The sequence below is a fragment of the Ursus arctos genome, unplaced genomic scaffold (assembly GCF_023065955.2).
Source record: "Ursus arctos isolate Adak ecotype North America unplaced genomic scaffold, UrsArc2.0 scaffold_32, whole genome shotgun sequence".
NCBI lineage: Eukaryota > Metazoa > Chordata > Mammalia > Carnivora > Ursidae > Ursus > Ursus arctos.
In genome coordinates, this window is record NW_026623008.1 from 13,491,081 (window position 1) to 13,517,265 (window position 26,185).

A 26,185-nucleotide genomic window follows, 5' to 3' on the forward strand; every position below is an offset into this window, starting at 1 on the left:
CTCTCGATGACTGAGGCCACCAGCTGCGGCAACTCCTTCATCTCAAAGGCGGAATAGGACGCGGACAGCAGGGGCCGCACCGCCACCTCCCAGCCCGGGGTTGTGTCCGCCCCCGTCGCCGGGGCCCCGGGCGCCGGCGTCGGCGCCGCCGCCTCTTCGCCGCCGCTCGTCGCCATCTTCCGTCGTACTACTGCGGCTCCCTTCGGGGGCTTGCCACCGGCCCAGCGCCGCCTCCCGGGAGGGGGAGGAAGTGACGCAAACTTCGCGTCAGACTGCGCGACGTAGTCGCCGGGCAAAACACGCGACACGCAGGGCGGCCTCCCTCAGCTCTCTGGAGCAGCGCGGCGCGGCGCGAAGGCGGGCCGGAGGAGCTGCGCCTGCGCACGATTTACGCCTTCGGAGGAGGGCGGGGGAGTGGTAATCTCCGCGCCTGCGCGCAGGGAGTCGTGCCTGAAGGTGGTAGCTATGTGGCTTCGGGGCCTCGGGGAAAGGTGAGTTGGGGATTTGGTTGAAGTTGGCAAGGCCAGGACAGCGGAACAGGCTATGCGTCTGCAGATATGATGGCCCCGGGCCGAGACAGCTAAGGACCAGAGTCTGATCACTCACCCGCTTGCTCCCCTCCCGAGTGCCCCCCACAAGAGTGATACTACAGCGCTACGTAGTCTACAAAACTTTTTACTGCTCACCACCTCTCGCTATGATAATCACTAGTCTTACTTAATTCGGTTCAAATCCCTGTTGTGTTTTGATTACCCTCACTAGTAATGTTACCGGCGTACGTTTTACAGCACTCTCTGCAGTTTGTCCCGGCAGGTTGGGTTTTCCCCCATTTTTCTACCAGCAAAGAAGGATTGTAAGCTTTAATGACGGGCTTTTTGCCGAAATAGCGATCTAGCTTCCAGATCTAAGAGAGGAAAAGCAGTTTGACTTGACAGTTGACTTAAGGAAAGGTATGCGTGCTTCGAGGACATTCTTGGGGGGTGGAGGATGGCAAGCCCTAGGCCCTGTGGCCCACAGTCCGCCTAAATAAAGACATCTTCGCAAGAATTGTGGACGGTTTGATAACCCTGAAGCCCTGAAATTCTTCCCCAAGTGTTGGAGGACCTCTTTTACCCGTGTAACTCAGATAAATAAATTGGTACCTGGTGATCGATTTGCACTTGTAGTAAGAAATGAGCTTATTTTACAGTAGGGATAAAATGCAGTTAAGGCTACTCTTGGAGGAAAACGTGGCTTTAATGATAACCGTAGAGATTTTCCTTTATTTTCTTAGAGAATAATAATGACAATGGCAGGTTTCTTAAACATGAAAATACAAAAAGTTGAAGACAGAGAAAGACGCCTTTCCATAACACAGTATATATTGCACTATTTCAAGATACTGAACAGAAGCCTGAAAGAGAAGGCTTAAAATTTTAGAGTGGCTCTTGGGACATTAGTTTTATTTCACCCAAAGGACAAAATTAATCTGCAGAGGTTCTCTTGGAAAGGTTTCAGGAAATAATAGAAGATCAAATGTTCCGGCTCCCCTCCTTCCCCCTTTACCTACTGCTGGAAGAGAGAGAGTAAAAAGGCAAATGCAGCTGATCACAGGGAAATTTGCTCCTGTACATAAATTCACATTACTTTTTAGTATTTCTGGCTCATAGGTTTGGAGAAAGTACTCCAGGTTAAGATCTTTCTTTATAGGGGCGCTTGGGTGGTTCAGTCGATTAAGTGTCTGCCTTCTGCTCAGGTCATGATCCCAGGGTCCTGGGATCTAGCCCCACGTCCAGCTCCCTACTCGGTGGGGAGTCTGTTTCTGTAGCCCCCCCCCCGATTATGCTCTCTCTCAAATAAATAAATAAAATCTTTAAAAAAATTTTTTTTCTTTATAAATACCACATCAACTCCAATATTGGAGATTTGTTCTTGTGTTGCTACAAAGATTTGGAATGGCATCCGCATTCTAAAAAAAAATTTTTTTAAGTAAGCTGTGCACCCAGCGTGGGGCTTGAACTCAGGACCGTGGAATCAAGAGTCACATGCCCTACCAACTGAGCCAGCTGGGTGCCTCTCCACATTCTAAATTTAGATAAGAAAGGAACACAATAAATAGGGGACTAAAAAAGACTAGACAAAACACAAGTTTCTATACTCTAGTCCAGAAAATAAGATACAAACCAAAGAATAGTAATTTTTATGAATTATTAACAGAAGAATTTAAAATATTTGTTTCTGGGATGCCTGGGTGGCTCAGTTGGTTAAGCCTCTGCCTTCGGCTCAGGGCGTGATCCCAGGGTTCTGGGATCGAGCCCCACATCGGGCTCCTCTGCTAGGAGCCTGCTTCTTCCTCTCCCCCTCCCCCTGCTTGTGTTCCCTCTCTCGATGGCTGTCTCTGTCAAATAAATAAAATCTTTTAAAAAATCTTTAAAAAATAATAATAAACAAACAAATAAATAAAATATTCATTTCCTTCTAATCCCAGGTGGCTGGGTAAGGAACTAAAATTTTAAAACTTATAAAAAAGAGATATGGTATGGTCATATTACAAGAAATGCAGTGAAAGAAAAAAATTAAGCAGCCATGACTGAATAGTATCAATGTGGGGATTCAGACTAGGAGGACGTGTGAAGAAACCCACAGGGAAGTGAAAACATTCCGTATCTTGACAGGAGTCGTGGTTACATGGATATACACACAATATTCATTCAACTATATGCTTAGGATGTATACACCTTAGCTGTTAAAAATTATACCTCAGTCTAAAAACAAGGGGGACCTGGGTGGCTCAGTCACTTAAGCGTCCATCCAACTCTTGATTTCGGCTCAGACCATGATTCAAGCCCCTGCATCAGGCTCTGCATTCAGCGTGGAGCCTGCTTAAGATTCTGTCACTCTTCTTCCACCCCACCCCTCGTTAATAAATAAATAAAATGTTTAAAAGATCTCTTTTAAAAAAATAAAATGAAAATAACAAGAGGTCACTGTCACTCCAGGAACCTCAAAGCAGAAATATTGGCAGTTTTTATTGCAAAAACAATCCCATCTGATAGAAGAGTTGCTTGAAATAAATCCTAGTAGGTATCATGTGTCTTTCATTACATGAATAAATCACCAGTATTAACTCCCCAGGGGCCAATAGAGATCAGTCTGTTCTCGATCTTTCACAAAGTTACAAGAACCAATAGTGCATATTTTGTGAAAACTCCTAATGCAAAACAGCTACAAATGGAGAGCAGCTCCTTTTTGGTAATTCACGATGAAGGGAGTTTTGTTTTGTTCTGTTTTTTAACATCAAGACTATAAGGAAATAGGGACCCCTCGGTGGCTCAGTCGGTTGGGTGTCTGCCTTCAGCTTGGGTCATGATCCCAGGGTCCTGGGATCGAGTCTCACATCAGGCTTCTTGCTTAGCTGGGAACCTGCTTCTCCCTCTGCCTGCTGCTCCCCCTGCTTGTGTGCGCTCTCTTTCTCTCTCTCTCTCTCTCTGACAGATAAATAAAATCTTTTAAAACAAATAATATAAGAAAATAGATTAGAAGCCTAATTCAATTTAGTAATATGATAGTCATTTGTAATCCACAAGTATTGATTATTTTTTCATAATACTGCATTTTATATGGTATGAATTTAAAACAAAGAAGAAAATGTGCCTTGCAGCCTTCTTGCTTTAAGAAAGAAGCAATTTTGGCAATTGTGCAGGGACTAGAATAGAATGTCAGTTTTACAGAATAGCAAGAAGCAAGACTTACAGGAAACTGAGGAAGAAAAGAGGGCAATTGAAATGATTAAAATTATAATAAGGTGAAGATCCAAATTTGCAATGCTGTTCAGTAACAGCCAATGTGAATTAATTAATAAAAGCTTGACCGGCAAACTTCTACAAAATGAAACTTAGATACACTAATTCAGCTTAACCCAAATAATTTACATAAGATCACAAATATATCAGAAGAGTTTTGTTTTAGGGGCACCTGGGTGGCTCAGTTGGTTAAGCTGCCAACTCTTGATTTCAGCTCAGCTTATGATCTCAGGGTCCTGGGATTGAGCTCTGCGCTCAGCACGGAATTTGCTTGTCTTCTCTCCCTCTGCTCTTCCCTTGCTCACTCTCTTTCTTTTTTTTAAGATTGTATTTATTTGAGAGAGAGAGCAGGAGTAGAGGGAAAGGCAGAGGGAGAGGGAGAAGTAGACTCCCCACTGAGCAGGGAGCCCGATGTGGGGCTCGATCCCAGGAACCTGAGATCATGACCTGAGCCGAAGGCAGATGCTTAACCAACTGAGCCACTCAGGCACCCCAGTAAATACAATCAAGAAGAAGAGTTTTATAAAATGATTTTTGTATTCTCCGACCTACCTTTGCCATTGTTTAGGATTTACACTCAGCAAAATTTTGGACCATCAGATTTAGAGACAGGAGGGAGAAAGATAAAGCAAATGTGGAAAAATGTTAACATTTGGGGAATTTGAGTGAAGGGTATCTGAGAATTCTTTGTACTACTCTTAATAACACTTCTCTAAGTATGAAATTTCATCAAAATAGAAAGTTTAAAAAACCAGTTTGTAAATACTTTGTGATTAGGAAAACATGATTTGAGGGGCTCCTGGGTGGCTCAGTCATTAAGCATCTGCCTTCGGCTCAGGGCGTGATCCCGGTGTTCTGGGATCGAGCCCCACGTAAGTCTCCTCCGCTGGGAGCCTGCTTCTTCCTCTCCCACTCCCCCTGCTCGTGATCCCTCTCTTGCTGGCTGTCTCTCTGTCAAATAAATAAATAAAATCTTAAAAAAAAAAAAAAGGAAAACATGATTTGAGTATAATGACATAGGTGGCAGGCACTCAGCAGAAGGAAAGTAGTGTACTTAAAAGTCTAGAAAAAGTGGAGTCAAACAATTGTACTGTATCCTTTCGCACTGTTAGGGGACAGGGGAAGGGAGCTGTCCTGGTCAGCAGAGGTGAACATTCTGGTCTCTTAGCAGAAGTATGTCTATCATAAAAACCATGTGTATGATATCACATCCTCTATTCTAACTAACTCCAGAATAACCAAACAAGCTTATAATAGCATTTTAACTTATTATACAGGCTTTTTTTTTTATAGGATATGCATTCCAACTAGCAGACATGAGTATTCTCCTTTTCACAGTTACCGTCTTCATTGTCATCTATAAACCGGCATTCTGGCTTGTCAGTCTTGTAATCTAGATTATTGTATGACAGCACACAGAATATACAACATCACCAAAACTGTAAAGAATAATGGCACTTATATGAGTAAACGTGCTCATTTTAGTTTGCTTTATTGACTTTCACTCATTCCGATTGCAGGTGAGGTGATAGTAGACAAAGAGTGTGCTTCTGTATAAATCTGTGACTATTTTATAAAGACACCCTCCTAAATGTCATCAGTCTGTATACTGGGAAAGGCACCTTCTCAGTATCACGGATCAGAAATTTACATAAGCCTCAGTGCTAGTGGGAAAATGGCTTCTTGGTTGGAGGTCAGTCTCAAGGTCAGTAGTGCCTTAAGAGGAGGCAGGTGTGCACACGTCCTTTACGTTATTATAAATCCTTACTGGAATGATGGTCTAAATAATACAAGATAGACTTGCCTGAAAGAAGAGCATTCGATTGATCTCATAAAAATCTCTAATGGAATAACACTTAAGAATTTCAACCTTGTGACCATAAAAAAAAAAGTGGTTGGGAGATCCATATTGCTAATATGGAAAGCTCTCCATGATACATTAAGTGATAAAATCAAGTTGCAGACTATTATGGGATCTGGAGAGATACATGCCAAATTGCTCAGTGGTAACCTCTGGGAAATAGAGAATGGGGGAAGGTTTTGAAGGAGAGATTGATTTTACTGTTTGGGGCATTTTTTTTTTTCTCTTTTTAAATAAAGCACTTGGAGACCAAATTTTGATAAGGGAACAGAAGGCTAGCTGAGGACAGAGCACAGGCTGACACCCTGCAACCCTCCCCAATGCCCCCTCCACCCCCTGCCGCCCTCACTCCTGGGTGGAATTTGTGTGACATTCCTCCAGGAAAATTCCAATTGTCTTAATGCTTTGCTGGAGGGAAAAACAAACTTAGCTTGATAATAGCAAGGCCTCCAGTATGCTGAGGGTCTTCTTTCGGATATGAAAGTCCTTCTGGACACCTGCCTTTTTCCTTACCTCCCTGAACCCCGTCAACCCCATAGTATATAATCAGTCGCTCCTTACAACCCCAGTGCAGCTCTTTCTACCCACAGGTCCTGTTCCCGTGCTTTAATAAAATCCCCTTTTTGCACCAAAGACATCTCAAGAATTTTTTCTTAGTGGTTGGCTGTGGACCTCACCCCATCAACCTCACCTATATTCCAAAACTACATCAGTTTGAAGCAGTTCATACAAATACCAGCATCTCCTTCATTATTGAAAGGTAAACGGTACCTCTCAGTTTACATTTTACGAACAATAAAAGTGCACAAAATGTTGCCTACTTTTGGTTTTGGAATAAGTGAAAATATTTTGAATATTAAGGTAGTCGTTACAAAGAATAGTGTTTTCCAAAGCCTATCTGGACTCTGAGCCTGTGTAATCAGTTTTTTATTTTGTTTCTATAAGTATATACCAGTATAATAACAAAAAGATACTTTTCCCTTTAAAAAAATTTTTTTTAAATATATTTGAGAGAGAGTGAGCAGGGGGAGGAGCAGAGGGAGAGGGACAAGCAGACTCTGTGCTGAGTGGAGAGCCCAATGCAGGGCTTGATCCCAGGACCCCGAGATCATGACCTGAGCTGAAACCAAGAGTCAGATGCTTCATCGACCAAGCCACCCAGGCACCCCCGATACTTTTCCCTTTAAAATAGAAGTTATGGTATCGTAAAGCTCATTCCCATGTTGATCTTGTGAGCATTTATTTTAGGTATTAAATAGGGTTTGTTGGACTTGTGTTCCAGGGCCCTCCAGAAAAAGACGAGTAGGTCTGTTTCTTGGCATTTCAGTAAATACAATTCCTAAGTCACCAAAAGCACTATAGAAATTTTAAAAACTAGGGACAAATGTCTTAAGGCAGGAAGGAGGTGTTGTAACCACCTAGGGAAATATTTGTAGGGGAGCAGCTTCATGCTTAAGATTGTGGAGAGTAGGGGGGCGCCTGGGTGGCACAGCGGTTAAGCGTCTGCCTTCGGCTCAGGGCGTGATCCTGGCGTTATGGGATCGAGCCCCACGTCAGGCTCCTCCGCTGTGAGCCTGCTTCTTCCTCTCCCACTCCCCCTGCTTGTGTTCCCTCTCTCGCTGGCTGTCTCTATCTCTTTCAAATAAATAAATAAAATCTTTAAAAAAAAAAAAAAGATTGTGGAGAGTAGAGAAGACAGTTTAACGATCTCTGGGAGACACAGAATGAGACAGTAAAATGCTAGGGCACATCAGTGGAGGCAGTCTTGTGGTTAGCAGCCAGGCAATTCAGGTGTCCTGGGTAGCCGAGACCCACAGAGGAGGCTTTCTTGAGTTTAGCTGTGAGACACGCCAGATCTGGAGAAGAGAAGAAAGCATTCCGAAGAAAGCATATAGGTAAAGAAGAGTTTGGGGACTTAAAATGTTAAATGAGCAGAAATCACTCAGTCCGTCTTGGGATGATTCTGATCATTGTAGCTTCTGTGCTGGGCTCTGACAAAGAATAGCAATTTATAAGGACAGTGAAATCACAAATCTGAAATTTTTGAGTTATAGACACCATATAGACTGTGAACCTGTCCCCCTACACGAGTAATGAAATGCATTCAGAGAGTTGGAGTGCCTTGCGTTAAAGTCTCAAACATGGGATACCTGGGTGGCTCAGTTGGTTCAAGTGCCTGCCTTTGGCTCGGGGCAGGGTCCCAGTCCCGCATTGGGCTCCTTGCTCAGCGAGGAGCCTGCTTCTCCCTCTGCCTGCTGCTCCCCCTGCTTGTGCTCTCTCTCTCTCTCACTCTCTCTCTTTGACCAATAAATAAAATCTTTAAAAAAATAAAGTCTCAAACACATACTTCAGGAAGTGAGTATTTTTTTCTGTCATACTTTGTTCCAGAAAGGATTTAGGGCATCTTTTTAAATACATGATGTTCAAAATGCATTTGTTGAAAAAAACCAATTAAATAGCATGATCCCATTAAAGAGTCTGTATACAAGAACACTAAACTCAGGCCATCAGTGCCCGTATGAGTAATATCAGTAGTAGTCCACAGTAATTTTTGTATTTTAACTCTTTCTATAATAAGCATTTTCCTTTTTTTTTTTTTTTTAAGATTTTATTTATTTATTTGACAGAGAGAGACAACCAGCCAGAGAGGGAACACAGGCAGGGGGAGTGGGAGAGGAAGAAGCAGGCTTCCAGTGGAGGAGCCCGATGTGGGGCTCGATCCCAGGACTCTGGGATCACGCCCTGAGCCGAAGGCAGATGCCTAACGACTAAGCCACCCAGGCACCCCAGCATTTTCTATTTAAAATCAAGGAAAAGAGGGGCGCCTGGGTGGCTCAGTCGTTAAGCGTCTGCCTTTGGCTCAGGGCGTGATCCCAAGGTCCTGGGATCGAGCCCTGCATTGGGCTCCCTGTTCTGCTGGGAGCCTGCTTCTTCCTCTCCCACTCCCCCTGCTTATGTTCCCTCTCTCACTGGCTGTCTCTCTCTCCATCAAATAAATAAATAAAATCTTTAAAAAAAAAATCAAGGAAAAGAGACTTTTTTAAGTGACTTAGGATCCTGACTATTCCTGATGCTGTGACCAGAGGGGAATTTCTCATTGGCCTTGTAAGTAATATGATCAACAGTGCCCTTAACAACATCTCTAGACTCAGTACAAGTTGTAAAATCCATTTCTGAGGATGGGCTATGACGAAATATAACCCCCAAACCCAGCCTAGATGCATAGCTAGTTCTCTGCCGGCCTGGCTTAATCTGGGGATGGAGTTCAGAGTAGCTGGAAGAAAAGATGATTATATATATGGGGGGTGCCCACCACATATCTGCCTCCACCCATCTCCTGAGTTTTTGGTTATTCTCATTGCTCTCTCTTCACCCAGTTAGTTTTCTTTGTATCTTATCGTCTATCATTTGCTGGTGTCAGCTGTGCCCAGTGCTTTTTGGGGCTGGGTGAGCTGCAGACCGCACAGATCCACAGTAAACTTCCTGGAGCACAGCTATTCTGCGATGCCAGATAAGCAAGGGGCTACCTAGTTGAGCAATCATTAAAGCTGCTGAGAGAAGGAACATCCTCAGTAAAATGAGAGAGTCTGACCAGAATTTATGGCTAAACAGATGGCCACAGGGATGGCCATCAGTTTTACAGGTGTTCCAGCACTCCTAGAATTAGGCCTTGTACTCCCCAGAAAAAGGGCAAAGGGGTGAACTCACAATGCAGAATTGTGGACTGCAAGCAAAATAAATTTTAGAGGACTAGTAACAAACATTATGTGGGTTTCAGAAAAGTTTACCTCTAAACTTGTTCTGCTCTTAAATTGTAGGGTCCGTTGTCTCTTAGAGCCACCCACAGTTTATGACAGTAAAACCATGTTATCTGCATGTTAGGTTACTCACCTTTTTTTGCTGGGGGGTGGAAGGGAGGGAGGGGAACAGGTGGCAATCTCTTCCCAAAGTGGTATTAAATCAGCAAGTCACAATTTTAAGAGGAAGGAGGGTGGGGCATAATACATTACTATTTAACCCCCTTCCAAAAGAGTAACATTATCAAAAAAAAATTTTTTTTAAGTTTTATTTAAGTAATCTCTACACCCATCATGGGGCTTGAACTCACAACCCTGAAATCAAGAGTCACATGCTCTTCCAACTGAGCCAGCCAGGTGCCCCTCATCTATCAAAAATTTTTAAAAACGTTCTTATTGACCATGAATATTCTAACTAATTCTGTATTTAATACATACACGTTCCCCAATAATTAACTGCAGAGTCAAAGGTTAGGGGAAAATTATAATAAAAGCCACAAACCATTTTACATTCCCAGTCCCCACAGGGACTGAGAATCACTAAATACTATTTAGCTGCAAAATTTTACACCAAAAAATCTTGAATATTGACCAACCAATTTTTTAAAAAATGACCTAAAAAATACCAAAGGGGCACCTGGGTGGCTCAGTCGGTTAAGCATCTGTCCTCAGCTCCAGTCATGGTCCTAGGGTTCTGGGATCCAGCCCTGCATCCAGCCCTGAGCAGGGAGCCTGCTTCTCCCTCTCCCTCTGGCCCTGCTTGTGTTCTCTTTCTCACTCACTCTCTCAAATAAATAAATAAATAAAATCTTTAAAAAAAAATACTGAAGAACTTAATTTTTTAAGTGAAACATTGCAGGGGGCTCCAGATGAACCTAATTAATGAAGGTGGGGAAACAGATGGCCCGAGGGAGATGCACAGAAATGGAGGAAATCAAGAAAACAGATCAGAGCACAGGCAGGCAACAGGGGCAAAGCCACAGGCGGAGGCTGAGAAAAGCTCATCAGAACCAAGCATGGCTTTAAGACGAGGAGAGGGGGAGAAATGACAAGATGGACACAGGCCCACGCCGTTAGCATGGGCTCTTTCTAGCACTTGCTTTGAGAGATCTTTCAGTAAAATGGTAATGATTAAAGCCGAAATACGGGGACTTTTATGAAAAGGCAAGTAGCTTCCCCTCTACCGAGCTTGTTCTTTTGGATTCTGGCACATACGTAGGTAAATAAAAACTAGCATCTAGCAGACTGGGGGGCTGTGCAAACAGAGCCCGCAGTGAGGCAGGTGCTAAAGATACTTCCATAGGACATACTTGCTTGCACATACTTCCATAGGACGGCCGAGATTCCAGCCGGGCTTCCTCACAACTAGGGCAGAATCTTTTTAAACCTGTACATATTCCCTTCTCCCAGGACACTTTAAACAAACTATGCTTTGAGTTAGGATGAATCGATGCCTGTTTTTTCTGGAGATACTTAGATGCTCATTTACTCATTAAGATCATCTTCACAATTTTATCAGTCAAGTAAAAGGACTCTCATTTTTTTCCTTTCACTAGCATCATCTACCAGCAGCATACGAGCACAGAAGATTTCAAGTTTTGTTTTTAAATAACTCAACTCTTGGGGCACCTGAGTGGCTCAGTCGATTAAGCGTCTGCCTTCGGCTCGCGTCATGATCCCACGGTCCTAGGATCAAGTCCCGCGTCAGGCTCCCAGCTCAACAGGAAGTCTGCTTGTCCCTCTCCCTCCGCCCCTTCCCCGCCTCAAATAAATAAAATCTTAAAAATAATAATAACACAACTCTGTGTGATTAAATTGGCATGTTTCCCTATGAAAATAACACTGTGTCTGCACAGCTTGCAGCCCCCTCTAATTCAGAAGTCGCCTCCAAGTCCCACGCCACAAAAAACAACTGCCATTCGTGCCACTCATCACCCACTTTATTCAGACACCTGAGCGAACCGCACTCCCCACAAGGCTAGAGATGGTCTCCTCTGCACATTTCATCCTTCACAGGAAAGAAAAACGCCATCATTCCCCAGATCTGGGTGCAAAGGAAACTTTTAGGACTTTTTCCATTTGTCACAGAGACGATGGCCCAGCCGATCGGCATTGCTTCATCCACAACACGCCAGTTTCCTACCCCCATCCAGCCCTCCCCTCTTTTAAAGCTGCAAAGGTTACAGCGGTAACATTTAAAATCTACTCACTTGAGGAGAAATGTGGTGATGCACTCATGAATTTATATCTAAAAAGTAAAAAATAAATAATGAAGTTCTTAAACAGGATGGCTGGCTCCAACTAGGTCAGAAGAGGACTAGCCCAGCCTGGGGGTGAACTGAGAGGTCAGGAGGTACCGCAAAACGGGGAGAGTCTCTCCTCCCTCGAAATCTCTTGCAGGTTCAGGCAATTCAGGAGTATTAAGGCGGCCTTGGCTCGGACACACCTTAGGTGCAAAGCACAGGCAACGAGTGACAAACCGGGCACCGTGACACGCCTGTGTTATAGACTGCACCAAGGACCGGGCAGCCCCACCTGTTGAATGACAGCCTCCAAACGAGGGGCCTAAAGTAAACTTTGACACCACATAGATTCTGCAACTCTTTGGAGAGAAGGCATGAGAGGCTGGATCCGTCTCTGAGCCTCGACTAAGCATGGATCTTCTTTCTCCCCGACGTGAAAGAGCAAAAGCACCTCTGAGGTGGAGTTATCAATAAGAGTTCCCTCCTGACTTTGAAGCATGAGGCAGAGAAACAGAAGGATTTCTAGATAAGCCTGGGAAACACAGAGGGCGAACCGAAATCAACTGAAGCAGGCCTCACAAAAGAGAAAAGTCTGTCGGGGGATTTAGTAAAGAAACAACATTCACGGACGGGGCAACGGAAGGAAACAGGCTGACGGCCTTCAGATGCTGAGGGCAAGTCCGGCGAGATGCTGAGATGCCCGGGTAGAGAGAGCTCAGGCTCCATCCGCCACCGACGCGGAGCACACGCAACCCGAAAGGAGTCCCCATGAGATTGCAGCTTCCTCCCCACGACTCAGCTGAGATGAGCACCCGACACACGTCCCCGCCCGACCCGTCGGCCCACAGCTGCAGCTTCCCATTTGACCCTCGCTGCCCTCCGCTCTCCGGCAGTGGGGTCCTGCGTCTTTACCGCCAGGCCCGGTTCAGGAGCTTCACCTGTGCCAGTCTCTTGGTGATCATGGTGGCAAACACCAGGCCGAAGAGGACGCTGCTAATCAGCACGTAGTCGTAGTCGTCCTTCAGGACGTCAAACTGCTTGGACGGGTACACTCGAGTCTGGTAAATGTCCAAACCATAGGCCACAACCTGGAAGGCAGAGGGAACGAGAAATACGTAAGGCCAGTGGTCCACCACGACCTCACACTCTGGTCGGAAAGGAAACGGAATCCTCCGCTGTTTCCCGAGCCTGAACCAAAGAGCAGCTGCCGCGCATGGTGGCTGGGGGCTCTACTCACCAAACAAGTGGACTCCAGGCCTGAGGGAGCTGTGTAGATACCTCGCATTCGAGAAACCGTCTGGTTGTAGTTAATGAACCGCTCGGCATGTATCTGCACGTCTGGGGAATATGGGATCAGGTTCTCCTCCCTGCAAAACATCAGCCAGGACCGGCATTCAAAACTGCAGCAAGGGGGTCGCTTGGCTGCCCTGAGTCCCGGGAGCTTTCCAGGCCACATACCCAGCCTCACATCTTCCTTCGAGGTCTACTTGCATCAGGTAGTTAAAAATGTAGCCGCTGAATGTTAGCAAGGGCTACTAGAAAGAAACCTGTGTAGAGGGTAGATCTGGATTCCAGCCCTGTTCTAAATCTAATGACAGCCAGCCAGTAATTCACACTACAGGAGGAAGTCAGCGACGTTCTAAAACCCGCACGTGGAACCACTAGGCCAATTCCTGCTCTTGGCTTGAGTGCCTCGGTCCACGCTCCTCGGAAAACTCTAGACTCATCCCCCATGCTTCCCAGCTCCAGCCGCCCCACTCCTTAAACTACACTCCCCCTTTCCTCCTGTACAAACACAGATCTGCTCTCTCCCCACACTGCTCAGTTCCCTGCACCCCTAAGTGAACAGAATTCGGGACAGGGGCAAGAAAATGTGCAGAGATGATGACAGGCAATACAAAACTGAATGCTAACGGGGACAAGCTATTGGTTTCTCCATATGACTCAGCCCCATGAGCGCCCCGAGCTCATTCCCTCATGTCCCCCAACCCCACCAGCTGCTGTAGCCAGCGTGACCTCCTCCCTGCCTCTGGCTCGCCAACCACGGTCTCAGAGCACGGGCACGGCTCTCCCCGGCCTGGGAGGTCCTCCCCCAGACAGCCACAGGCAGGCTTCTGACCACCTCCAAGTCTTCACTCCACAGTCACCTTCCCAGAGGCACATTCCCAGGCCACCCTCTCAAGTTACACCCCCTCATGCCCCCCTCACCCCTCCATAGGCCCCAGTTCCTTCTTAATTTTTTCTCCCTTGCTTATTATTATTTCCGTTACTTATCTTATGTAGTGTCCACTCATCCCCCCACCAGCATGTTAAGCTCCACAAAGGGAGAGGTTTTCATCAGACTTGTTCCCGCTCTGGCCCCAGCCCGCAGCACAGCAAGATAGCACACAGCAGGCCGAAGACCAAACTTCCAACAGGTCACGTTCCTTAGGGTCAGAGCCTTCGGTACCACCTGTAAGCATCTCACCTGCTTTGTTCTGTCGGGATCTCGGGACGGCGGGGATCCAGCAAGGCCTTAGGAAGGGAAAGAATTGCTCCGGAAGGCAGCCCAACTGCGGAGAAATAAGTGGGGTCATGGGATCAAGCCCATGGACTCCATGGGCTCGACGGGATCAGCGGGGAGGCTGCTTAACATTCTCTCTCCCTCTCCCTTGGCCCCTCTCCCCACCGTCCCCTGTCTTGCACACATGCGCCCTCTCTCCCAAACAAACAAACAAACAAAAAGGAAAGAAATGAGAGCCGAGTCAATCTCTCACAGGTGGCAAAGCTGGACTAACTTTATCTGCTGAAATAAAGCCCTCCTCGCTAGCCTCCTAGTGGTCAAAGAGTGTTGTGCCCGTGATGGGCCTCCAACTCTGTCCTTCAGTATGGCACCCTACGGAGCGGAGCCCCTCCCCTGGTCACTCACTAAGCAAGTGTCGGCTGGTGATGCCCCGCTCTGTGATGGTGGCTTCCATGGCGCTGATGGAGGATGGGAAGATGTAGGACTGCTGGAGGACCTGAGGCAGCTGGGGGCGGTCCAGGGAGCTGAAGGCAGTGGCATTGTATTGCTCGGTGCCCTCGTAGAGCTCCAGCACCGTAAACTCATTGCGCCGGGCCTTGGTGTTCCAGTATTGGTACTACAGAGAGGAGGGGAAGCAGCTGGGGACTTAACTGCTGCTTGGGCTGGAAAGGAGTATGACGCAGGAAGGTACCTTTCCACACACGAGCTACACGTCTAAGAAGGAAAGAAACCACCCAGCACCCCAGTCTTCTTCCCCGCTACCAAGTTTACTAACTTTCAGGGTAGTTTTATCTAGCCTTACCCGAAGTTCACCGTTAAGACAAAGGAGTTCTCAAGATACTTAGAAGTCAGAGTAACAATAGCTAGGGTCTCAGTACTTATCCCGTGGCAGGCAGGCGTCATTCCAACCCAGACCAGAGGGACACGCTCGTAGCCCTCCTTCACGAGCGGTGCAACACAGAGAGCTCAAGAACCACTTCAAGGTCGCACAGTCGGGAAAGGGAAGGGCTGCCATGAGCCCGAGGCGGTCTAATGCCTGAGCAGAGCCCCCTAACCAGCACCTCAACTGCCATCTGGCCATTTGGATCCTACAGAAACACAAAGCAGCCACCGGTCTCTGGAACAAGAGCCAAGGAAAGGATTGGAGACACAGGTCTTGGCTGGGCTGCGTCCCTGGGACTGACAGCTGTACGTCTGCCGCTCTTACCACCACCCAGTTCTCTGAGTGCACGATGTGGACGGGGCCCTTGGCCTTCCTCTGCAAGGAGGAGTGGATGATGCGCCCGGTGACGCCATCGACGAGGAAGATGCCAATGAAGGTGCGCTCATGGTGGACGTCTGTGCTCTCCGTCACCACGGCCAGCAGGTTGGGGTTCAGGCTCTGGGGAGCAGGACAGAAGAGTTCCTTCAGAGCCACGACAGCCCATCACGAGCTCCAGGAGGCGGACAGGCAGGCCTGGAGCCCGCCGGCTCGGCGGAGGAATCGGGCGTTCTGGCCCGAAGAGCTTGCTATTGGAGCTCATCACCACTGCCCTTGGTTAGAATCCTTGGGTGCCACGTGCCACAGCCGGTGCTCTGCTCACATCACCTCACGGGATCCCACAAACAACCTCGCAATGGAGCTACTGTCATCCACACGCGGTAGGTGAGGAAAGGCTGCAGGTCATAAAGCAACTTGCTCACATCAGAGACACAGTAAGTGGTTAAGTCAAGATATGATTCAATCTGCCCACTCACTGACCTCAGCCCCCGCTCCAGCAGTGCTGTTTCTCCACACTGGGACCCTCCCTACGCCTAAACCGACAGAAAAGTCTCAGTCCTCGTCTCACCTGACCTGCTAGTACACTGCGACACAGGTGATCGCCCCTTCTCAAAACTCTCTCAGGGCGCCTGGGTGGCTCACTGGGTGAAGCGTCTGCCTTCGGCTCAGGTCATGATCCCAGGGTCCTGGGACTGAATCCCACATCGGACTCCCTGCGCAGCGGGGAGTCTGCTTCTCCCTCTGCCTCTGCCTGCCATTCCCCCTGCTTGTGCTCTCTCTCTAATAAGTAAATAAAACCTTTTATAAAAAAAAAAAAACACTTTCTCTACCTGGTGTCCAGGACAGGTGGCCCCCTGTTTTCCTCTACCCCACTGGCCGCTCCTTCTCTGTCTACTCTGCAGGCTCATCTCCCCAGTCTCCTGGACATTGTCTATACTCGCTATGGTCACACCACCCAGGGGTGCTGGCAACAGCCAAGGTTACGTACCCACGCAACACTCTCCCTGAACTCCAGACGCTAACAGGCTGCCATCTCAGCATCTCTTCTTAAAAGTCCCACCTCAAACCTGACACACCCCAAAGGGAATCCTGTCCTGCCCCTGCCTAAAGCCTGTTCCACGCAGGCCTCCCCATGCGTCAGGGTCTTAGACCCAGGACCTCCAACTCCTTCTCTCTCTCCAGCACAGACAAAACATCTCACCCATTAACATATCCTCCTGGCTCCTGGAATCTGGTCCCTCCTCACCGCCCCCCAAAAAACCCAGGTCAAGCAGCCACCATGTCGCCAGGCTTACTGTAACAGCAGGTCTGCCTCCTGTCTCCCTCGATCCTCTGGTCTCCACAGCAGGCTGAGTGAGCCCTTAACCTCAATCGCTTAGGTCACATCCGTGCTCCAAACTTCCCACAGCACTCCAGTTCACCCAGCATCAAGGCCAGAGTGGTGGCCGTGATACGTCCTGCCACCCTCCAACCTCAGCAGCCTCGACCCTCCCTGCTCACCCCATTCCAGTCATACTGTCCCCCTGCCTGCTGTTTCTGGAACACCCCAGGTCCACTCCGGCCTTCCTGTCCAGAAGGTTCTTCCCCTGATACCACGCACTACCCTTCCTCCTTCCTGAGGTGTCACTATCTCAGTGAGACTCTCCTTAACCTCCCTATTTTAAATTGCACCCCCTTCCAATCCCAACTCCCCCCTCCCCGCTTCTCGGCTTTGTTCTTCTATAGAACCAGTCTCCCCTGATACACTGTACATTTATCTATTTATTTTCTTTCTGGCCTCTCCTGAATACAATAACAGCCTCAATTTTGTCTATTTTGTTCACTGATGTATCCCAGAGTCTAAAAGAGTGCCTGACATCCCAACAGCAACACTCCCCCTCAAAAAAAAGTACAGCTTCCCCTCTGTGGTATTCCTTCTAAAACCCCAACCACAGTCTAACCATGAGAAAAACATCAAACAAACCAAAACTGTCTACAAAACACCTGCCTGGTACTCTACGAATCTGTCAAGGTCACAAAAGACTAAACAGGCCAGAGGAGACTTAGAGAAACGTGGCAAGCCCATGGAGCGTGGAGCCCGGGGCTGGGCCTGCGACAGAAAGAGACCTTAGCAGGAAAACTGGTGAAACCCTGAGAAAGTCTGCAGTTTAGTTAACAGTCTTGTACCGATGCTGGTTTCTTAGTTTGCACAGACGCACCACAGTGCCCCAGGGGAACCAGGTAAGGTGCACATGCGAACTCGATGCACCATCTTTGCCGCTTTCCTCTAAATCTAAAATTAGGCCAAAATGAAAAGAAGCTTATTGAAAAAAATCTAAACTGAAAAGTGTGTGTGATGAATACAAATCCAAAAAGCCCTACTCTAACCACTACTTTTTTCAACATAGAAAAGCACAAATACTCTTAGTAAATTTTAACTCGTAAAGGTAAAATTACATAAGGGATATACTTTTTCTAGTACGAGTCAGGTGTACTTTTGAATTTGTATCACCTTGGCTGTTCTGAATAAGTCAAACTGACTGCAGCCACAGGGAAGGGATCCATCACTAAGGATTTCAAATCAAGAGCGCTAATAACGTTACCTACGCGGCTGGCACTGTTCTAACCGCATTATGTGTTATCATTAATCTTCAAAACAATCGTACGACAAAGGTGCTCTTATCCCCATTATATTCTTAAACACAGATATTCGGGAAGCGTCCGCAAATTACCCGTGATGAGCAGCTAGTGTGGGGCGGAGCCAAGTCTGTACCTGGCTGTTCCAGCCGGGCCAGGCTGGCAGCCTGCGGCACTGCCCCATGCCCGTCAGCTGCCTTGGCCGTGCTACCCGGCTCTATCACATCTCCTCCAACTCAGCAAAGGGTGTCACTAATGACCAGGTGTCACTACGAGGACTGCCTTCTCTCCCAACAGTTTTGCAGCCCACTAGCCACCTCTCTGTCTCCCTCCTTCACCACTAACTAGTGTCTGATCACAGAGATGGAGTTTCCAATGGATCAACGAAGGCATAACCCCAGAAAGTTCTATCAGCACTATCACTAACAGTAAGAGCTAACAGCTCCTGGGCAGCAGCTGTATGCCAGGTACTATGCTACGCACGAGTGTCATGTGATCACCACGACAACCCTACGAGAAGGACACATTATACTCTTTTGACAGACAATAAATTAAGGCTCAAAGGAATGAAATGACTCACTCAAATGAGATGACTCACCAAATGAAATGACTCACCAAATCCTAGAGCCAGAATGCAAACCCTTGCCCTTCTGCTTGGCATCCGACTGCAGAGCCATACCTTATAGAGCACGCTGCGGTCCCCCATCACGCGGCCCTGGGAATGAACGTGCTCACTGCTGCGCTTCCCCTTCACCGTGACGATGCGCTGCACTTCCGGGGGAATCGTCAGCTCCCAACTGAGCTCAGTGGTAAGATCCTAGGGCAAGGCCAAGAGAGCCAGCACTTATAATCTGGAAGGTACACTTAGACCTGTGATAGCTGTAGCCGGATACACCCCACACTCCTTGATTTGGGGCCTTCGTGCCCAAAGAAACAGAGATCAGAGCTCCGAGGAAAACAGCAATGAGGATCTGGTTCGTGCAGATGTTCTGGAACTCTGTTGGATTAGGCAAGATACTAAAGCTAGTAAGAAAAGAGAGGAACGTTCAGCGGTATCTCATTGTTTATCTGAGTAGGAAATACCCAAGGAAAGTTTACTTACTACTAATAGCTACGATTCCTGTATCCGAGGCCAGCAGTAAATTACTAGTAAGGACTTTGAAACGTTATGGGAAATGTTCTTTGTAGTCAGAGAAAACCAATTCACAAAGTTTTACGATTAAATACGTTATTTTTTTTTAAGATTTATTTGTTTGAGAGAGCGCGAGCACGCAAGCACACGAGCTGGAGGGGCAGAGGGAGAGGGAGAAAGAATCCCAAGCAGACACTACGCACGGAGCACGGAGGCCGATGCGGGGCTCAACCTCACAGTCCTGAGATCATGACCCGAGCCAAAACCACGAATCGGACATTTAACGGACAGAGCCAGCCAGGTGCCCCATGGTTAAATACGGTATTATCCATCCGTATCCGGCGTATACGTGGAGCTTTGTGTCTTTTGTCTCCCCTTGGCCACTGTTTCTTCCCGTGTCCTCAGGACTCCAGCGATCATGACACCCACGAGCTTGCTCCCCTCTATCCACAAAGAGCCATCTCTTTCAAGGTCCCCTTTTAACAACTTGAGGGGACAATTTTTTTTTTTTTACCCACAAGGGTAAAGAACATGTTTTCTGAGGAGACCACTTCCCATGCTGTTTCTGTAAAGATCAACTGTTACAAAATGTCAAGAAAAGACACTGCATTTTAAAGACAACAACACCTAAAACTTAGATGGCCTTTGCCATGTGCCAGGCATTGCTTCGTGTGAGTTACACGTATGAACTCCCTGACTCCTCATGACAACCTTACGGAGTAGGTCCTCTATCACCTTATTTTATAGGCAAGACAACAGAGGGCCAGAGAAGTCATGGGCCCAAGGTCCCAAAGTTAATAAGTGAAGGGTCTGGCTTCCCACTCAGGCAGCTGGGTCCACGCTCCCAAGCTCTAGGCCGCACTGCCTCTCAACAGGCCCTGTGGGACAGGATGCAGGGCCTCTGGTGAGCACACGCCACAGATCCCTCCTGTCCGCACGCCTGCTAACGACACCAAGGCCGGCTCCCGGTGAAGCTCAGAGCTGGCCCTTAGGGCCCGTGTCTACCACTGTCTGCTAGTGCTGGACTCAAGTACATCAGCATTAGAGCAAATCAATCCCATTTCTAAAAACAAGATTCAAAGCACACATTCTATCAAGAGTGGATCGATAACGTCATCTTCATACAGAAAGTACAACTCATTACTCATCCTCCATTCCCACCTCCCACCCTCTCATGAACAGACAACATCCCTTCTCTCTGCTATAGAAAAGGAACATGGAACAAAAACTCTGAGGGGGCGGGGCCGGGGAGGGGGGCGGCGCCTGGGTGGCTCAGTTGGTTAAGCAGCTGGCTCTTGATTTCAGCTCAGGTCATGATCTCAGGGTCCTGGGATCGAGCCCCACATCGGGCTCCATGCTTAGCAAGGAGTCTGCTTAAGGATTCTCTCCTTCTCCTTCTCCCTCTCCCTCTGCCCCTCCCACCACTCATGCACTCTCTCTTTCCCTCTCTCCGAAATAAATAAACCTTAAAAAAAAAAAAAAAAAAAAAAAAAAAAAACCTCCATGGGGGCCGAAACTTCATCTATTGGGCACTGCTCTTTTCATAGCACCTAGCACCTTGCCTGCCACGTAGTAGCTGCTCAATATGAAAAGGACTATGAATCAGACATTAGGACTAACGCTGATCCACGTTTACAACAGAATGAATAGTATAATCCACTTCTTAGCCAAACAGCCAAGCAACACGTATACCCCTCCCATGGAAGGTCCTGCCAGGAGGGGCCTTCCCTACCTTTCGAAGTCGATATCCACATAGCCGTCCCTGTTCTGCATCCACCAAATAGAAGAAGATGGAAGGGGCGAGCTCATGTAGCTGTCGCAAGACATTCCGAGTGGCTGGGAACGCCGTGACCTTGAAAACCCCAGGGAGCCCGAGGAAAGAGTTAAAGGAAAAGGATGCTCTGTGCACAGTTTCTCAAGATTTATTACTGTTCGCCATCAAAACGCCTTAAGGATAAAAGTCAATCTTAAAAGAATTAAAGTCCACTGAACCCAAATGGCCTTAAATCTACTTTTGCTAAGAGCCTCAGTTTCCGCAGGCGCAGCAAGAGCCATCGGGTGCTCAGAGATGCCCTCCAAGCCCACACACGTGCTGACTGCACAGAGCTCCAGCTCTGGCCGCAAGCTGCCGTGGGACCACCATCCCCGCACCCGACCCCCCCAGGTGCTCTCCAGCCACTCTCAAGTCTCGTACCTTATACTCATCATCGATCAACAGCAGCACCTTGGCATAGTCTTGATCCATGATGGGGAGAAGCAAAGACTGCAAGATGGGGCGCTTCAGCACTGGGGGAGCCACCTGACTCCACTTCCCGAAGATGGGATTGAAGACATACAGAGAACTCATTCCCGTCTCCTGAGAGGGACAAGCAAACTGTCAGACTCCAGCAGCAGGAAAAGGACGCAAGTGCTAAGGGTCAATCTGGAAGCTGGGACTTCAGCTCAACTCGGACACATTCCCTGGACCCCTCTGTGCCGATTCCCTATTTGTGCACAAAGTTTTGCCTGAAGGTGAACCGAGGCTAACGTGTCAGAAGGGAAACAGCTGAACTGCCCCTGTGGCTCCAAAGCTACCCGAGTACTGGACACGCTGAGGAACAAACAAAACGGTCACGTACCGACTCAGTAACCCCGGGCAGCAATTCCAGCAGTGCCTACCAAGCCCAGAAAGTACCCTTTCTCTTGTTTAAAGATTTTATTTTTATTATTTATTTAATAGAGAGAGAAAGAGAGAAAACATGAGCAGGGGGGGAGGGGTAGAGGGAGAAGCAGACTCTCCACTGAGCAGAGAGCCTGATGTGGGGCTTGATCCCAGGCGCTCCCCACCCTTTTTTTTTATTAAAGATTTTATTTTTATTATTTGAGAGTGAGCAAGTAAGAGAGCACAAGCAGAGGGAGGGGCAAAGGGAGAGGGAGAGAAAGTGCCCCTTTCTAATAACACTAGAGTGAATCCACAAAAATCCAGCTAATTCTGGGAGGCAGAAATAAATAGCTTTGTGCCCTGCTCTCCCTTGCCTAAAGAGAAAGCAGCCGCTCAGCTGCTAAGAGCAGCCTGTGTTTGGAAGGAGGAGGGCTGTCTCATTCCAGGTCTGGTGACATCACACCCCCTCCAGAGACAACCCCCAGCGGTCCCAGATGCTTCCTCCACTCAGACAAACAGCTGGAACAAACAGAGCTCTAACCCCTGAACACCTGTCCCTAGCTCTCCCAGAATTCCAAAGGCCCAGGAGAAATTCAACTGACAAAATACTGAAAAGCCACACCCACTCTGGCTCAAATCCGAGGAGGACAGCCTCACCTTGTCCTTTACCAGGAGGGTGCACTGTGGGGGGTGGGGGAAATGTGCAGTCGTCCTCTGGACCATCAGTTTGAAGGAGGAGTCTGGCTTGACATTGGGGAGATACTGTTTCCACAGGATGGTGCCAGAGCTGCTCTCAATGCCAAAAAGCTGCAAGATAAACAAATAACTGACTCATTACTAGAAAGACAAACCGAAGAACTGATTCTGTCCTTGGAAATTAGAACCAGCGCTATCCCCTACCAAAGGCTTTTTGCTTCCCACTCACGGAACCTCCGAAGGTTCAGTACCCGGGGCTTAAAACCCTCTCACCTTGCCCGAGGCTGTCACCATCACCATCATCTTCTGGAGGTTAAATTCATCTCTGGCTAGGGTGTCAATGTTGATCTCATTCTTAATCTGACTTCGGGGCTTCCGAGCGTCATAAAACATCTTCCAGAGGTGGGAAGTCCACGCCTGCAGCAGGATGAGCTGGGACGAGAGGCGCTTCAGGAACATCCCCAGCAAGCCATCTGGTGTCAAGGAGAAGGTAACACCACTGAGGCTCACCCCTCATCAGACTAGGTGTTTCCAGCAAGGGGCTTTTCTAATGAGGGGTCTTTCCCCCTCCTGTGGAGCACTCAAGCCATCCACACGCCAGGCTGCAAGCCCAAAGGGCAGCCCTTTATCTGAAGCTACCACTCTCACACTCGGGTATAGCCATGCAGGAACTTCCAAAACCTATTTTCCTGCCTCACAGGACTCCCATTTGCTGGCATCTTGGAAGAGGAGACCAGGTCAGGGATCAGCTATGCAGGACGCGGCCATGCTGAGCATGTCTCCACCACAGCCCACATCCAGAATGGCCAGAGGAAGGTTTCCGGGTGCCACGACAAAACCAGAAGAGGGGAGAGTGTGGGGGTGAAGGATGCAGAGCTAAGTGTGCCATGGACAGGCATTTCCCTTACTGACTGCTCTCCTCCCACGCTGTCTGCTATTAAACCTACACCCGACAGACTTACTTGCCACCAACCCCCATGGCTATCGTTCACCCTTGACCCTGTCAATGAGGACACCACCCTCCAGTCTCCCCCACAGGGTCAACGTGGCCACCAGAGAAGGGCGGCATGAGTAAAGAGCATGGTGTCTGCAGTCCGATACTAGCTGGGTGACCCAGAAATGTACATAACCTCTGGCCTCTGGTTCCTCATGTGTAAAGTCGCATATAGTCTGAAGACCACGTGACCGACACACAGGACCTCACACCACACGGGGTCCATGGTGAGTGCTCACTAAAAAGTCGTGCCTTTGCGTATCCTACTTCCCAGCAACGTCAGCTCAAGGAAGAGAAGTGAGGGGCAAACAGGCCAGGTCACAGGCACAGCGGTCCATGCACACATGGTATGTACCGCATTGATGCAGCGCAGGAAAAACAAAGAGTTAACCCAAAGCTAGCCACGTGGGCAGGCAACAAGCAACAAGGCAGCAGGAAGCAGATTTTACCTTGAATTGCTGGATCCGGGCAGCAGAAATAAACGGTAAAGTCAAATTAATCCTCGGCTCAAGAAAACCTGCAATGCCTTACCAGGGTGCCTGGCCCAGAGGAGGCCCTCAGCAAATATGGCTGCAGAGCGAGGTGAAGGGATGGGAGGAAGAGGCGGGAGGCAGGACCGACCAGCGTGGAGGGAACCGAGTCCATCCTGGGGCCTGGGACTGGCAAGCGCCAGAGGGCACCGCCGGTTACCACAACAACCCCGTCAACCCAGTCACAGCTCTCCACAAAGACACGGCTGGTGCCTGGGGGACAAGGTGTGACACGGTGCCTGGCAGATCCGAGGAACTGAGGCAATGGTAGCTATGACTCTACTAAGTTAAGACTCTTTTTCCTCAGGATCTTTCCACAGAGGGGTTCCCAAGTGGCTCCTTTCAGAGAAAAGAATGGTTACCTAAACCACATGGCCACGAAGGCACTGGAAACTGGCCGCAGAGCGAGCTGCACACGCACAGGCAAAATGACTGCGCCCAGGAAGCCGGGGCAATTCCGTGAGCCAGCACCTCTTGCAGTCTAAGTACCAGACCCATTCCCAGAGCAGCACCCCCTAGCCGCGGCGCCATCCCAGCGTCCTCCGCGCATACCTGCCTTCTTGCCGAATTCTCCTTCCAGCTCGGCCTGCGCGCCTGTCAGGGGCAGATCCACCATCTCCAGGCACACCACCTCCGCCAGCGACTCCTCCCGGCCCCACAGCACCACCTTCCCTGCTACAGAAACCCTGGTTACGAAAGCCACGCCTGCCTCCCCCAGCGCCTAAAGGCTCTTCTCCATGGCTCAGGGATTCCAGACGCTCTCATGTCAGGCAGAGAAGCAGCAGAGCAGGGGGCGGCACTTAACACGTCAAGTAAGAGAAGTTCCAGATCCCACCCTAGAACGCTAAGGCATTATTCAAAAGTACATGACATACGGCCCTAAAAAACATTCAGGCTACACTCCACTGGGCTCTTTCCCAAAAGCCAATCCACGGCCCCCAAAATATAGTCTGATGAGAAATCTGGGCCGGCTTTTAAAAAAAACACAACGGGCTGAATGAGATCTGCTCACCCAGCTGCTGCAGGAAAAGTAGCAGGTGATCCTCCGTCTGTACCAAGGCCCGGTAGCCCACCGAGTCGTCCTTCTTCAAGAACACCTGGATGTAGAGCTGTAAGCAGAGCCCGAACCAGTGCAGTCAGCCAGAATCCAAAGGCCTCTGAGCACCGGACCCCCAGATTCAAGGCATCAGGAGTTGTTAAAGGCCCAGGACATGGGGTGTTCGCTAAGCAACACAGCTTCCTACCTAGACCCTGAGAAGGTAATGTGAATGCGTGAGAGCCAGCTCAGTGGCTCGAGGCTGCAGCTCAGACCCCTCCAAGGGGGAACCTGAGTGCTTCCTGGGCACCGCGTCATTCCTCGTGCTCCAGTCACTCCCCCCAGAGAGAGAAGAACGCCAAGGTGAGAGCTTCCACCTTGGAGATGAAGAAGCCACAGCCCAGAGAGGCCGAAGAATGCCCTAAACGTGCATAGTGGCCAAACAGGCGATGACCGGAAGTGCAGGCTGGGGCAAAGGTGACGTCTTAGGGGCTCTGTGACTCTGGACAGGGTCCTGGATCTCACAAGGCCCAGGAGATTTGTAGAACGAGGGCAGTAATAAGCACTTCACAAGGCTGGTGAGAGAGCTAAATCGATTAGGGCGTAAAGAAAAGCCTCAGCACAGTGCCCAGCAGGCTCCCCACTCAGCATAAAGAATACCTGCTTCGACTGCTATTCACAGGGACTGAGAACACGTCAGCTACTCAGGAAGACCTAGATCCCATGTCCGGAGAGCCCTAACCCAGGACCCAAGGCTCTGACCTGGCCCGGAGGAAAGGGAGGCCTGTGCTGAGAAGCCCCCGGGACGGAGCCTGAAGACAAAGGCTCTGACTCACCCGCTCTGGCTGAGTGCCATTCTGTTCCAGACTGAAGGTGATGGTGGTGTCAAGCAGCCGCCGACCAGTCTCCACTAAGTACAGATTAATGGTGTAGGTCTGGTTGAAGCAAGTCAGTGAGTCCTACGGGTATGGACGGCAGGGGTCAATAGAGAGATCCCCCAAAGCCAAGCCCCCCCAGAGGAAATCCAACAATTGGGGTTAACTACCCTAGACAAGAACGAGGCCAAGAGAGGAAATGTACACAAAGGAAAATA

General features: G+C 48.7%; 2 protein-coding genes and 1 long non-coding RNA gene across 18 annotated transcripts in view; 1 reads left to right on the forward strand and 2 right to left on the reverse strand.

Annotated features, from left to right (window-relative positions):
- The window catches only part of UBR4 (ubiquitin protein ligase E3 component n-recognin 4), a 132,674-nt gene extending 132,445 nt beyond the window's left edge, over positions 1-229 (reverse strand). For 10 of the 13 annotated variants that reach the window (XM_057305406.1, XM_057305405.1, XM_057305402.1 and 7 more), the window contains exon 1: positions 1-229. In XM_057305406.1, coding sequence (XP_057161389.1) covers positions 1-176 — 176 coding nt within the window. In that variant the 5' untranslated portion in view covers positions 177-229. The other 3 variants (XM_057305407.1, XM_026519700.4, XM_044391380.3) reach the window with 1 other exon arrangement.
- Positions 79-12,772, forward strand: LOC123002164 (uncharacterized). Its single transcript, XR_006411753.3, has 2 exons — positions 79-491; positions 10,997-12,772. It is a non-coding gene; the product is annotated as an uncharacterized LOC123002164 (long non-coding RNA).
- Positions 11,363-26,185, reverse strand: part of EMC1 (ER membrane protein complex subunit 1) — a 24,580-nt gene continuing 9,757 nt past the window's right edge. For 2 of the 4 annotated variants that reach the window (XM_026519694.4, XM_026519695.4), the window contains exons 11-23: positions 25,929-26,051; positions 25,069-25,165; positions 24,609-24,731; positions 22,806-23,005; positions 22,494-22,643; positions 21,390-21,551; positions 20,928-21,047; positions 18,743-18,880; positions 15,394-15,567; positions 14,592-14,802; positions 14,151-14,235; positions 12,921-13,050; positions 11,363-12,771 (exon numbers count right to left, since the gene is read on the reverse strand). In XM_026519694.4, coding sequence (XP_026375479.1) covers positions 12,592-12,771; positions 12,921-13,050; positions 14,151-14,235; positions 14,592-14,802; positions 15,394-15,567; positions 18,743-18,880; positions 20,928-21,047; positions 21,390-21,551; positions 22,494-22,643; positions 22,806-23,005; positions 24,609-24,731; positions 25,069-25,165; positions 25,929-26,051 — 1,893 coding nt within the window. In that variant the 3' untranslated portion in view covers positions 11,363-12,591. The remainder of the gene's footprint in view (positions 12,772-12,920; positions 13,051-14,150; positions 14,236-14,591; positions 14,803-15,393; positions 15,568-18,742; positions 18,881-20,927; positions 21,048-21,389; positions 21,552-22,493; positions 22,644-22,805; positions 23,006-24,608; positions 24,732-25,068; positions 25,166-25,928; positions 26,052-26,185) is intronic. The other 2 variants (XM_048221985.2, XM_026519696.4) reach the window with 1 other exon arrangement.